The following is a 13,792-nucleotide window of genomic DNA, read 5'->3' as shown; positions in this document are numbered from 1 at the left end:
TTCATTATAAATACTGAGGGGCGGTCATTGTTTCTGTGCCCTTGGGAAGGGATCCACGACATATTACTGGTCTGGGAATGAGGTGTGAGTCGTGGGCAGTCAGACAGTCACTCTGCAGTCACTGGATAGCTCTATTATGGGTCAAGCCTGTGAATGAGTGTGTGTCCTAATAGGATGTCCAGAAGGAGACATAACTGATAACCTTTGGGTGGGGGGGAGTGGGCCCCGTGGGGCTTGACGGACGAGTGTGGGTGTCATGGCAACGGCACTAATGAGACTGTGATTTGCGTTTTGGCAGATGGCTCACACACACTTATAGAAAAAAATGACAGAAACCATGTCTTTAAATATCACTTTGTTTTTATTACACAGACATACACATGAGCTTCAGCAGCTCCGCCCCCAGTACTTTTTCTGTCGTGTCTTTTCACAAGCTGCCTGCGATTGAGACGCTTTCCTGTCCTGAGACAAAGCTCGGAGCCCCAAGTGCTCAATCATAGCCGAGCGGGGTCTCAGAGACACACTTTGGTCACAGGTGATTACCCACGGGGTGTTATGGCTGTTAGGAGGTTAGGAAGTCTCACGCCTGTCTCCTCACTTTATGACTCCATAGAGACCACATTTACTCAGCTGAGAGCACCAGTGCTGGCTTTGCATGGCTAAGGATTAAGGGCAGCTGAAGGATTTAGCACAAATATTGACATGATTGCATTTTTGTTGTTATATGAAGGAAACAGCCAGGAGGGATCAGCGTAGTAAATGTGGCCTCCCCATCACCTCTCTGGTTAACTCAGATCGCGACACCTTTGCAGCCCTGCTATGTGAACATAAATAATCTACAAATAGGAAACCACTCCCTTTCAGCAAACGCTGGGCTCTAAAAAATGTACAGTCTTTGAAAATAAGTCAAAATGTTACTTAAAAGTCCTCTATGTATTTACATACAGAATCATATAAAACTGCAAAAAGATAAACTGAGCAGAAATGTTAACATCATTATAGAAATCATTCGAGCCCTAAAAAGCTTCTAGTAGGTCGCAGCAAACTTAGCGACGACTCGACCGCAACGCGTGGTGTTAGAGAAGCCAAACTCAGATTGTGTTCACTTCCAGATTATTTTTCAGCTCTTTGGTAACAAACATGGACACTAAAAGACCCCGACAGTAACATAAGCTTCTCTTTTAATGTCATCCCCTCTTTACATGTATAGATTCATACTGAACTCCCAAACACAAGTCATGACATCACTTGTTTATTAAAATGTTTTTAAAGTCACAAAGAAAAGGACCTCTGAACAATGCAAAATCTATGAACTAAAATGTTATGAGCGTTTTTAGAACAAATGTTCTGTTTTGGTGTCTTTAAAACTTCACAGTTTTTGACTTCCTGGCCATCACTAGGTGAAGCTCTGAGCCCTCTGCACTTTCTACGGACCACTGAACACACCAGCTCTGCAAACTACAGCTCTGACCTAAGAACAAGAAGCAAAACCTGGCCATAACCACAGCTTAAGAGGTACCGTGGTGCTCTCTGTCGTACCACTTCCTCTCGTTCTTTCCACAATGTTATGGGCTGTTTGAAGCCAACACTTGCACAACGGGGTGCATTCAAACACTTTCCAGAGCCAACAGAAGAGAAGCAGAAGCTGAGGAGGTTCACAAGTCGAGCGTCTACATCCCACTCTTTCCAATTGCCAAGCTACGTAGCACCACAGCAGCAAAGTTACTTTTCAATTCCTTCACTTCATCTTAGTTTACCACCCCAACCTTGTTCTTCAAAGAAACGTAAAAGGTCCTGCGTGTTAGGGACATGATACAGTAAAAGAAAACAGCAAAACAAATGGAAAACATACTTAAAACACCAGGTGTAAAAGAAACACTTTTCTTTCAACACAAATGTGAAACGAAGGACAGAGTGAGAATCCATGAAAAGCTGCAGCACAACCAGTCCACTTCAGATCAAGTTCAGCTCTGTCCATGACGGGGTGACCTCTGACCTCACATCAGCACCCGACGCCCACCCCTTCGGGCTTTGAGGGGGAGTGGCACAGGAAGTTCTCTCCAGAGGGCCAACTATTGGCTCCTCCTCCTGCCTGCTACCTGGTTATGATGATCGAGTTTAGCTCCCTGTATCTAAGGGGCGCTCCTTGCTCTTTAACTTCTGCTCTCTCCAGATAAAGTGCCATTGGAGTTATTGAGTACAGCCCGGGTCTGAGCCGAGGGTCCGGACAGACTTTCTGCAGGGTCTCCGTACTCGCTCTCAGCCAGCTCCCCCTCCCGCTCACAGATGACTGTCATTGGGCTGCTGAGCATTCGGTTGCGGGCGTTGTACTTGCTGCTGGCGGCAGAAGGCGGCGTGCGGGAGCGCCCGTACTTGAACCCGCTCATTGAATAGGTCGATGCCGTCGGCGAGGACAGGGAGAACGCGTCGTAGCGGCTCCACTCATCTGTTGCCCTCTTCCCGCGGCCTGGGGAGCTGCAGGGGCTGTTTGGGGACCCCAGTGACGAGGGAGAAGCAGCAGGAGAGTCCAACGCTGACTCGGAGTATGTTCGCTGGGTGCGAGGGCCGGTGGAGCGAAGCATCTCCGTGGCCGACATCCTGAAGCTGCTCTCTGAGCGGCTGCCCTTCTTCAGGAGGAGGGCCTTGAAGGTGTCGCTGCTGGTGGAGGACTTGCGGAGGTTGCGCTGGATGGAGCCTGTCTGGCGGGGCAAGGAGGACGTCGAGCCCGGGGACATCATGGCCGGGGACGCCATGACCGGGGACGCCATGCCCGGGGACGCCATGCCCGGGGACGCCATGCCCGGGGACGCCATGACCGGGGACGCCATGCCCGGGGACGCCATGCCCGGGGACGCCATGCCCGGGGACGCCATGACTGGGGACGCCATGCCCGGGGACGCCATGACCGGGGACGCCATGCCAGGGGACACCATGCCCGGGGACGGGGACCCCATCACTGGGGAGCCCCCAGTTGGGGTGGCCGGTGGAGACTGGGGTTGGCTCCCAGCCCGGGACTTGTCCTCCTCCGTCTCCTTGCGTCCCAGGACCTTCCGCTTCGACCTAGGATAAGATGAAAATCTAATTATGGACACGTTTTTACAAATGTGGCTTGGTGAGCGAGTGACTGCAAGGATGGTTATTGAATTGATATAGTTAAATCATTTAAGGGCAAACTAATTGTTGAACTGATGAAAGAGCAGAGAAGAAATGCAAGAGTTAGGGGCAGTTTGTCAGGAAGCAATCATCAGATCCAATTATTCACATTCAAATGAGGCTGCAGCGTATGGGATTTCATATAACAACTGAGCAGGAAGCAGCCTGCTCAGCCCAGTTGGGTCATTGTTTCTGTGTAGATGTTCCAAAGAAAAAAAGATTTAACTTAAAACACTTGGCCTACGCGCCGCAATCTTTGTCCCATATGTCAGCACTGCCCCCAGCCATTATGCGTCACAGCACACATCTTAAAGAGGTAAAAACAATAAGCATTGAGTGGCGTGGATGCTCCAAAAAAGAAAAGGAGGTCATAAGAAAAAGAGTTATGCATTTTGGATAAAGAGATTTTAGAAGAAAAGCTGCAGACGCTGCAGCTCTGCAGAAAAGCTCAGACGCATTGAAATGAATCAAACACACAAACTGGGAAAGGTGCCCAAAGCAGTTTTAATCACAGTGACAATCCCGCCTCCTCTTAACAGGGGGTATCAGAGTGGTTGACTGCACCACTCACTCAGCCTACACCGGCTGGAACTCCTGCGCAAGAGCATAGCCATAAAGCGGCAACTGGCCGAATACAGGGGGGGGGGGGGTTAGGGCTAGCAGGGAAACAGCGTTAATAATCTGAGGTCCAGGGGGCTGCACTGTGGGGTCTCTGTTGCTAATCCAGAGGTAGCACCACTGCGGTGGTTTGGGAAGGGGCTACTTGCCACTTCGCACCTCTCTAGAAAGGAGGAACCCACCCTCTGCATGCCCCCTCTGCACAGGGAGGGAGAGAGGAGAGGGGAGACAGAGATACATGCATGAATACAGATTCTGTGAGAGCGATTTGATGCTAAAAGTCAGGAGCAGTGGGAGAACAAATCTTTAATCCTCAGAAAGAAATGGTTACATGAAGGACAACAAACGTGTAGAGAATATACTCGTGAAGGTCAAACGAGAGGGTATGAATGGTTTGTGAGAAAATCCAAGACTGCTTTGTCGTTTAGAAAACACTGCAAAGTATGTGTCTGCCCTTCAACCTCCGTCTAGCGCTGTCCCGTGAGCTCACATTAGCCCATCAGCATTACATAAGACCGTCTCACACACACACGCACACGCTAACACACCTGGACTCAAGTCACACGACAGCTCCATACTGAACTCATGGTTTGTGAAGACAAAATATAAGGCCACACAGGAGAGGAGGTTATACCGATCCCCGTTATAGAGAAGTAAACAAGGCTGCAATTTAAGACCCGTCTCCGAGAGCTCCATCGATTTCCTTCTCCCGGCCGTATTACATTTGCTTTGGAGGATTTCCCTCCAGACAGGTTGTATTTTATGGCTGCTGCTGTAAAGGCATTTCATTCAGGGTTTTCATCATTCTAGGTTTTCCCAGAGCGAGGGGGCAACATGGAGGGGGAATGAGAGGGGGAACGAGAGGGGGAACGAAAGTATTGGACAGGTAAGAGGGGGAGAGGAAATGTGTCGAACATTTACTGAGATAAATGTTATAAAACATAAAGTATATCAAATTGAAGCTGATCATTCTGACGTATATTCTATTCATTATTCAATTGAAATGTCTCAAATTGATTATAATTCAATGAAAGATATCATGTAAATAGGTACGTTTAGTTCTTCTCCAGTCATCACTACCCTGCATATAAACAATCTGTCAAATGGTTCGATATGCTCCACACTAGACAAAGTCCCACTGTTAGGTTTACCCACACATGCTTACACAATACTGCCATCCAATTCAAGTGCACAATAAATCGCACTTGTACACGTGACGTGTGCACCATAAATACATCGGCAATCTGTCGCCAGCTGAAATAAAACCCTGTGAAAATGAAATCCCGTGATGCTCAAGAGAACCCCGACTGCCGCTGCACGTGAGCGTGAAACACACAAACTGGCGGGCTGCATGAGAAATGTATGCCCTTTGAAGCACGTATGCAATATATGTCAGTGAGTAGCGTGTCGAAGAAGAACAAAAAGAGAGAGAGGGAGAAAGACAAATCTCTCCCGTGGCCTCTAACCTAGATTAGGACCCGAGGGTGTCGAGTAGATAAATAATGGATAAAGCACCCGCCTTTTCTCTCTTGCTGAGAACGAGCAACGCAAATGTGACTTCGCTAACGCAGATATGACTGGTACCGACTTGTGTGGCTTCATCGCATCGTTTCCATGACCAGAAACAAGAAAAGCCACTCAGGACTTGAAGACCCCCAGAGAGCGGCTGTTTGACAGATATGGATGCTTCCAGACGGGACAGCGCTGAGTAAAGTTATGACTGAGAGGTGGAGGGCAGAGGAAGAGGAGGAGGGGGGGGGGGGATGGAGATGGAAGAAGACATATCATGGGTCGAAGGGGGAGAAGGAGCCAAGGTGATATACTGTGGTTTATGAGAAAGAGGGAATGAGATGCGGACAGAGAAAGAGGGGGAAGGAGACACAATGACAACATACTAGAGGGGGGGGGAAAACACTAGCTCAGTGGAATCAATTATACATCAGGAGTTGAAGCCGGTCCAGAGGGAAGAAGTTGGAGTGTGTAAAGAAGTGACACAAAATAAGAAGCATCATTGTACCTGTGAATGGCGGCAAAAAGGTCCTCGGTGGTCCGGGGCCGGGTGGGAGTCGGGGTCACCATTTTCTCCTCAGAGGCCCCGTTGGCGGGCGGGACCGGAGACGATTCAGCCGTGCTGGAGAAGAACACCTCACCTGAGAGAGAGAGAGACATCCAAGTTACACACACACACACACACACACACACACTAACAAGAGTGAACTCAACACACTTTCCTCAACACCGTCCCGTGGCATTAACCTGGCTGTCTGTGAGATGCATGGAGGAGGTGCTGGACTGTCTTCTTACATTCTCTTTCAGTCTCCAGATTCCCTCCCTCTTCCTCTCCTCCTCCTCCTCCTCCTCCCCCGCCTGCGCTCCGACTGCCTGAGCCGCTGCAGGCAGTCTCACTTTACGCTCCCCACCCCCCCTCCCTCCCTACCGTCACTAGATCCGTTCCCCTCCCCTCTGTTACGATTGGAGCTCCTCCCCCCTCTGCCTACCACCATGAAAAGCATCCTGTTCTGGACACTTGCCCGCCCCCCCCCCCCTCCCTTACCTCAGAAAGAAGAGGGGATGGATAGTGAGCAGGACAGAAAGAGAGTAGGGGACTGAGATTAAGAGTAAAGGAGAGGAAAAGGCAAACAAACAGTGGAGGATGGGGTGTGTGTGTGTTGGGGGGGGGCAATGCAGGGAAAAGGAAGGGACAGTAACCACAAGAGATCTCTGCATATGAAATGTAGCAGGGAGAGTCAGAGAGGAGCCTGTCCCACTGATAAGCCTGAGCTATTTTCACAGTTTTTAAAAAGCTTGAGGTTTCAAGTTTGGATGGTTTGCTTCGGAGGGCAACATTCATTTCACAGCCGCCTGAAGAGCTGGCAGGCAGCGGCTTCACTACTAACCATTTAGGATTATGGAAATGAGCTGAACCAACAATTCATTGAAGTAGACTCCATTTCAAATGAGTGGGGGTTTTTAAAAAAAATCAAAAAGTCAAATGGTGTCTGTGAAACTCACCTGTGTCGTCCTCCTTGGAGCTGACGGATCCAGTCGTGCTACTTGTTCCATCTCCCTCCTCCTCGTCCTCGTCCTCTTCATGAGCCGCTCCATTGGTATACACTGCGTGGTCGGGACTTGATTGGCCGGCAGCAGCAGGTGTGCGCTCCTCCTGGGTTATTGTGGGAGATGTTTCACGGCTCTTAGCTTGAACCTCGGAGATCTCCGAAGTGTCCTCTTCCGCCTGTTGCTCACTTTTGATATCTTCTTTCATTTGTCTTCGCAGCGCATCCACTTGGTCTTCTGTCTGTAACGGGCCGGTTGGACCCTCATGCTGAGATGGAATCTGTTCAATGATTTGTTGGGGGCTAAATTGGTGGAGAAAAGACATGTTGGGTTTCTTGGAGACTACTGGGGGCTTCTGTTTGACAGGGGAGCTTTCAGGGCTCTGTGGGGGGCTTGGCAATACATTCTGTTCTTCTGCTTTTTCTCTTCTGTGTAAAACAAAGTCACTCTGATCCTCAGATCTCCCATTTACGACCGCACTATCTGTCGTGTCGTCTGTGATACTGAAGTCAAAAGGGAAGTCTTCTAAGAGCTTTGAGACAGGGGATGGTGAGGAGTTACGAGAGTCGTCGTCTTCTAGGGAGCCGTTTGACAGGTGTATCATAGTGGGATGCTCCAGAGACTGAGACTTCTGTAGGGGCTTGAGACCCTGAAGGAGGTCCGGCCCCGTTCCCTGAGCTTTGGTGTGGCCTGACGTGCCGTTAATCTCCTTCTCTGGCCGCCTGACAGAGCGGAGCTGAACGCTCTGCAGCGCAAACGGGGTGATCAGGGGATTAGGTGACTTTGTAGGGCTGTTGGAGAGAGCTGCTTTAGGAGCATCCTTCACTGCCTTAGCAAAGCCTGGGGAGGAGAACGATGGGACACAAGCAGGCAATGGAGGAGGAGGAGGTGGAGGGGGCCCCATAGGGGGGATAGGCGGGGGAGGTGGAGGGGGAGGGCTGAAGCTCCCATTGAAGGATGAACTGGAGGGGAATAGTGTATCAGGGGATGGAGGAGGAGGGAAATCTGGGGAGGTGGAGCAAGCAGGGGGTGGGCTCTGTGTTTGACCCTGGGGAGTGGTTGGCAACGGGGGAGATGGAGGAGGAGGAGGGCCTGCGATGGAGCTTGGCGGTAGAGGGGGAGGAAAGGCTGGAGGTGGGCTCAGAGGGGTGGTGGGAGCTGAGGAGGAGAGGAGTGGCAAGGGTGGAGGTGGTGGGGGAGGAGGTCCGAAGCTTTTGATAGAGTCGGAGGTGTTGGAGGACAGGGAGGTGGAAGAGGAGGACATGGACACAGAGGAGAGGAGAGAGGACTTCCTCTCGGGCACCCGGGGCCTGGGCCGGGTCCCCGATGGAGACATGGACCTGACGAACGAGGGGACGGGGGTCCCAGCTGTGGGGGTGTTGGACTGGCTGGAGTAGCCGCTGGACGGCGAGGTCAGTCTGTGCACCCGGTCCGGGGAGGAGGTGGACATTTTGGGCTTGGCTGCCACGCCTCCCTCCTGCCCTGGAGCTCCAGGCGCCTGGCTGCTGTTGAGGATCTCACCTCCATTGTGTAACTCTCCGGGGTGAGCCTCGGCCGACATGTTGTTTGCGCCATGAGCCTGAGGGGAGTGGGCCCTCTGGTCTCCTTGGTTACGCGGGTAGTCCATGTAGTAGCCCCAGGAATCAGCATAGTCTGAGCGCAAGCTGCTGGTGTCGCTTTGAGCAGGCGTCACATGGCAGAGCGAATACACGCTAGACACGCCGCCACAGTTGGCATTAGCTACAAGTGACGCTGCGGAGCTACATGCACTGGTGCTACTCTGACTGCGTGGCCGAAGCACCCAAGGGTCATCGTAGTCGCTGCATGGGCTGTGAGAGGGCGAGGAAGGTGAAGCCCCTATCCCCTTCCCCCCTCTCAGCCCCATCTGCAGGCTCTGCTGCAAGCTGGCAATTAGAGTCTCATTGAGCATGGCTCCGTTTGAATCCTTAGCACCGCTGATGGCGCTTACGCCTCCGAGGGGCTTTTTCACAGAGGTCTTACGTCTGAGAGAGTCTGTGCGTGCTGGAGGCAGCGGAGGCTTCTTGGGCTTGCGGAGTGAGATGCTCCGTGACAGCGAGCGATCACTGTACAAGCTTCCAGTGTCTTCCTGATTGGCCATCTCCCGGCACTCGTACATGCTGTGCCTGGTGGCCCGTGCAGGCGCCGCTCCGTGCCCACTGCCATGGCTGCGAGAGCGCAGGCCTGAGTCCATGTGCATGGAGGTGTAGTATCCGTCATTGTCTTGGGAATAGAGGGAGCTGGAGTCAGTAGTAGTCCTGGAGGAGTGGTCCAGGCTGCCGTACAGCTGGTTTATGGGAGTGGAGCAGCTGGAGGTCAAGGTGCGGTGTGGAATCACCATGTTTTCTGGCGTGTCGTAGATCCACTGTTCCTCGGGCAGTCCGGAGGGCGGCGTGGGCGCCAAGGTGCTGCGGCTGTGTATACTGCTGTCAGAGTGCCCCAAGTCGCTGGCAGGTGCTGCGACCACCAGACCGCCATCCCTTGGTGGGTGAGTGGGGGTCGAGGTGGCCAAGGCTGGGCAGGTGGAACTGTGGGTAAAAGATGTTGGGCTGGGGCTCATGGGGTCTGTGTTGGTGGAGGCCAGACTGAGCGGACGAGCTGTGGGGTAAGATGAGGAAGGGGAGGGACCAGAGGTGTTGAGCATAATGACCTCAGAGGAGCTGGACATTGTGGCGTTGGGGAGGAGGGAGGTGGAATAGGCAGCATGTGGGGAGACCACACATGCCGGGCCACCCCCCCAATCACTGGCTTTCGCCCCCCTCAGCTCCTGAGACTTGGGCCGGGGAAGGGTGGCTGTCCTTGGGGCATTTCTCATGTGCACCACTGTGTCGTCAACCCGCAGCCTCCCAATCTGCCTCTGAGGCGTAGTTTGCTCCTCTGACTTGATGGGGGTGCTGCTATAGATGGGGTCAGCACTGAGAGACACTCTGGCCCCCGGTCGAGGCAGACTGTGAAAACGGGAAAGATCTCTGTTGTACTGCGGCAGCATCATGATCCCCGAGCTGTCACTGCTCGAGATGGATATACTTCCTGTTGAGGAGGAAGCAGAAATGCCGGCCATTTGAGCCGCGATCCCCTGTCCTCTCTGAGCCCGGATCCTCCTCATGGACGGGGGCACAACCTTCACGTTTTCTGTCTGGCAGCCGGAGTCTCTGGTGATCGAATGGCGGAGCGTGGAGTTGACGCTCCCAACTCTGCCCAAGGTGGAGTACTGTCCCGGGATGAACATGGAATGCGGTCGGAGATCTCCTTTTGCTGTTGTCAAAGGGAGGAGGAAAATAAAACATGTTATTGATCAACATACCTTGTTTTCTCTTCGCGCACCACTAAGCATATCGCCCCTCTTAAAACTTCAGCCACAATGCTTCTGCTCTTCTGCCTGGACAGCTAAACTGTGGTCACATGGAGGCTAATTAATTTGATTTGCTGTAACCGTCACATGCGTTAATAACTCCTGGTCTTCTTCGTTAAGGAGGAAAGGGTATGAGGGGAGACAGAAAGACTCCTTACTAAGCTCCCTCTCCTAGTCTGGCTCAGTCCGACAGAAAAGCGAATTATACCCTGGGGTCCAGGACAGGCAGCTGTTTAGGTGCGAGGCAGCCAACTAATGCATACATGGACACGGACATACACAGTGTTGACATGGTCATGCACTGACACAGGACAGAGCATACAGCATTTGCAGATAGACATTGAGACAAGGACACACAGAAATGCAGATATCACAAAGACACACACACCGAACATACCGGCTTGTAAACAAACAATTTGAAGAATGAGTTGTAAAACGGGAGATGATGTCTATTGTGTCTCCCATCTGTGGTGCCTCTCCTGTTGATGCTCGTATTCCAAAACATACACACACATTCTTGCGTCCTCTTTTCTCGCTCTCTCTCTCTCTCTGAACCACACATACACTCTCTTCCTCCTTTGCTAAAAGCTGGAGTGACAGCTTGGCTGCTGCTGCTGCTGCTGCTGCTGCGATAGATTAAGCTGCAGGTCTACTTTCGCAGGCAGCTCTTGTACAAGGAGAGGGAGGGATGAAGCACTGGGACAATTACCCCGGCCCAGTAATCATGACATTCAGAGGCTGTCGTCAGCTGGTCAACTAACCAGATTCTAAAAGCTCCTTTACTATCAGCCTTGGTGATGTTATCGCGAAGAGAAATGACAATTCTCCTTACACATGTCTGCTGTCCTACAGATCAGAGATGTGTAAATAAACATCAGCCAGCACAGCAGTGTCAGCTTAGTAAGCTTAGCGCACGCTTAACACCCCTCTCAGCTGTGTGACTAAGGAAAGGAGTCTACTGGAGCTTCATATTTGTTATTTAACCCTCATCTGTTTGGAGCGCTTGAGGGTTATATGTTCTGAAAAATGACGAGGGTTGGGGGGGGGGGGGCGGTTTTCCTTGATCAGGGTCTCATAATCAGTACATGTTGGTAAGTATAAAAACACATGGGACACATGCTAGATTATCAATATAGCCCCAGGATTAAGGCACAGAGACACAATTTACAGACACAATTCACAGAAGCAGCACAGCCGATAGTTAAGCTGAACGATTATAGCACAATATATATATAACTGACTTATCTGACATGAGAAAAACGTCTAAAATGAGATTAAATAAGTGCAAATGTAAGGACAAAAAAGGGGGGAAGAAATACAAGTGAAAAGAATGTCATAATGGGTCCCTGGCTGTGGATACAGTTCAAAAAGGTGGAGGAGAGCAAATGAGGACACTCTGTATGAAGAACTGAAACAGCTGAACATCTGCAGGGCCCCGATCCAACACTTTGGACTTGCATGTGACATTTTCTCCCTCCACTTCTCAGAAAATACTGGTGGTGGGGTGAGTTCATTCTCCACTTAATGTTTAAAGTGAATGGATTAGGCAAAAATGCATAGTGAGTAAGGTTATAGTAAGTAGTGAAAGAAGGAGGGATGCTTTGTCCAGAGTGTTGGTACAGGTCTGTGGACAGTACAGGGCAACATATTTCCCCACAGTGATCCATACCTAGCTCATGGTTGAAGTTGTCAGGCAGCCCTGATATAGTCTTTCTGCGTTTGACCTTCTTGGGCCGGCGGGACACGGTGTCCGAGTTAATGAGGGAGCGTCGGACGGTGGCCTGCCGGTCAAACACGGCCCCTGGTAGCCGGGAGGGCGAGAACAACGCAGGCGGACACACAGGCAAAGAGCAGTCGGTTAGTTGAAAGGCACAAACTCAACAACATGCAGAACGTTTTTTGTGTTTTTCAGTTTTAACATGCAGCAGGAAGAGAGACCTTAATTGTCAGTTTAACCAAATGTAACAAAACAGTTCCCTTCAGTGGTATCTAACTAGGCATATCGTTTTGTCTTTCTTTGCCCAAGTTTGAGTTTTGTAAGGACTAATATGTAGTTTCACAGACAACTATTGCCACAAATCAAATTCCATTCTAATAGGCTAACCAATTCTGGGCAAATACCACATTAAAAATTCTGTATTGTATTATAAAGTAAAAAAATAAAATAAAAATAAATAGTTTGACTATTATTAGGGTGAGCTGACCCCTTAACTCTTTTTCAGGGATGCAAACTCATCAGGTATGAAAAAGGTGACAAGGATCCGAGCCCCCCGACCCCACGGAATATCGGCTTTCAAATGAGGAATAACAGGATTTTAGCAGTCAGAACAACTAAAGCAGTTAATAACAGAAACGCCAAAGAGTCACATCTAATAGAAATGTATAAAAGCATTTATTTTAATTGTGTAGCAGTCAGTTTATAATGTTGGCAGCACTGTTGAGCATTTTGAAAATGTATTTTCATGCCTCTGTTCAAGGCTTAGTCTTTCTATCTTTATAGCCACTGGTGTAAAGTAACTAAGTTCATAAACTCAACAAGTACTATACTTGGGTACAATTTTGAGATACTTGTACTTTATTTAAGTATTTCAATGTTTTGCTACTTTGTTCTTCTACTCCACTACATGGTGTACTTTTCCTCCACTACATGTATTTAATACCTGTAGTTACTTCACAGATGTGGATGAATGATGTGAAATATAATCAAGTCTTAAATCAGACTTTAGTTCCACCTGGAGTAAATTCACAAGCTACCCTGCAGTATACAAAGTCATTCAAACTAGCTGCACCTTTACCAGCTTTGAGAACACTTTCATGATCAATCATTATAAAACATATCATATATATTATTCTGAAATGGACCAATCTGCACAATGACTACTTTTTACTGTCGCTACTTTCACTATATTTTGATGAGAATACTGAGAAAGAGAGACTTTCACTTGAGGAACATTTTGAATGCAGGACTTTTACTGAAACAGAGTATTCCTACACTCTGGTACTTCTACTTTTACTCAAGTACAAGACCTGAGTACTTATACTTTTACTGAAGTATAAGACCTGAGTACTTCTACTTTTACTCAAGTACAAGATCTGAGTACTTCTACTTTTACTCTAGTACAAGATCTGAGTACTTCTACTTTTAATCAAGTACAAGATCTGAGTACTTCTACTTTTACTCAAGTACAAGATCTGAGTACGATCTACTTTTAGTAAAAGTAGAAGTCTATTATACGGCTCTGCCCCCCCCCATACCCCAAAAATATTTTTATTGCAGATCTACATGAATCACACAAACGACCTATTTTGGATTCAAAACGGCGAATTTCGCCGAAAGGTGACAAGTTTGCATCCCTGCTTTTTCCACCAGCCAAATATAATGGCCATTAATGGAAACACTGGCTGGCAAAAATAAAACATACACGTTTAATCTGAAGGTTTCTGATAATTCCCAACTGAGGTGTTAACATATATGTGAGAAATGTGAGATGTAAAATACATGCTCTTATCACAAAAATACACATGCACAGAACAGATATGAGTAGGAGCATGCACGCACACACATTCATCCTTCTCACTTTCAACCCATCCTCC

At 49.4% G+C, this 13,792-nt stretch overlaps 1 protein-coding gene across 9 annotated transcripts in view; it reads right to left on the bottom strand.

The window, feature by feature from the left end:
• Positions 1-342: 342 nt before the first annotated feature.
• Positions 343-13,792, bottom strand: part of nhsl1b (NHS-like 1b) — a 102,261-nt gene continuing 88,811 nt past the window's right edge. For 7 of the 9 annotated variants that reach the window (XM_034144069.1, XM_034144075.1, XM_034144070.1 and 4 more), the window contains exons 5-8: positions 11,868-11,999; positions 6,784-10,101; positions 5,789-5,921; positions 343-3,060 (exon numbers count right to left, since the gene is read on the bottom strand). In XM_034144069.1, the coding sequence (XP_033999960.1) occupies positions 2,154-3,060; positions 5,789-5,921; positions 6,784-10,101; positions 11,868-11,999 (4,490 nt within the window). In that variant the 3' untranslated portion in view covers positions 343-2,153. The remainder of the gene's footprint in view (positions 3,061-5,788; positions 5,922-6,783; positions 10,102-11,867; positions 12,000-13,792) is intronic. The other 2 variants (XM_034144071.1, XM_034144078.1) reach the window with 1 other exon arrangement.

This window comes from Trematomus bernacchii, unplaced genomic scaffold (genome assembly GCF_902827165.1).
Source record: "Trematomus bernacchii unplaced genomic scaffold, fTreBer1.1, whole genome shotgun sequence".
In the NCBI taxonomy this organism is placed as follows: Eukaryota; Metazoa; Chordata; class Actinopteri; order Perciformes; family Nototheniidae; genus Trematomus; species Trematomus bernacchii.
This window is presented reverse-complemented; position numbering and strand designations above follow the sequence as displayed.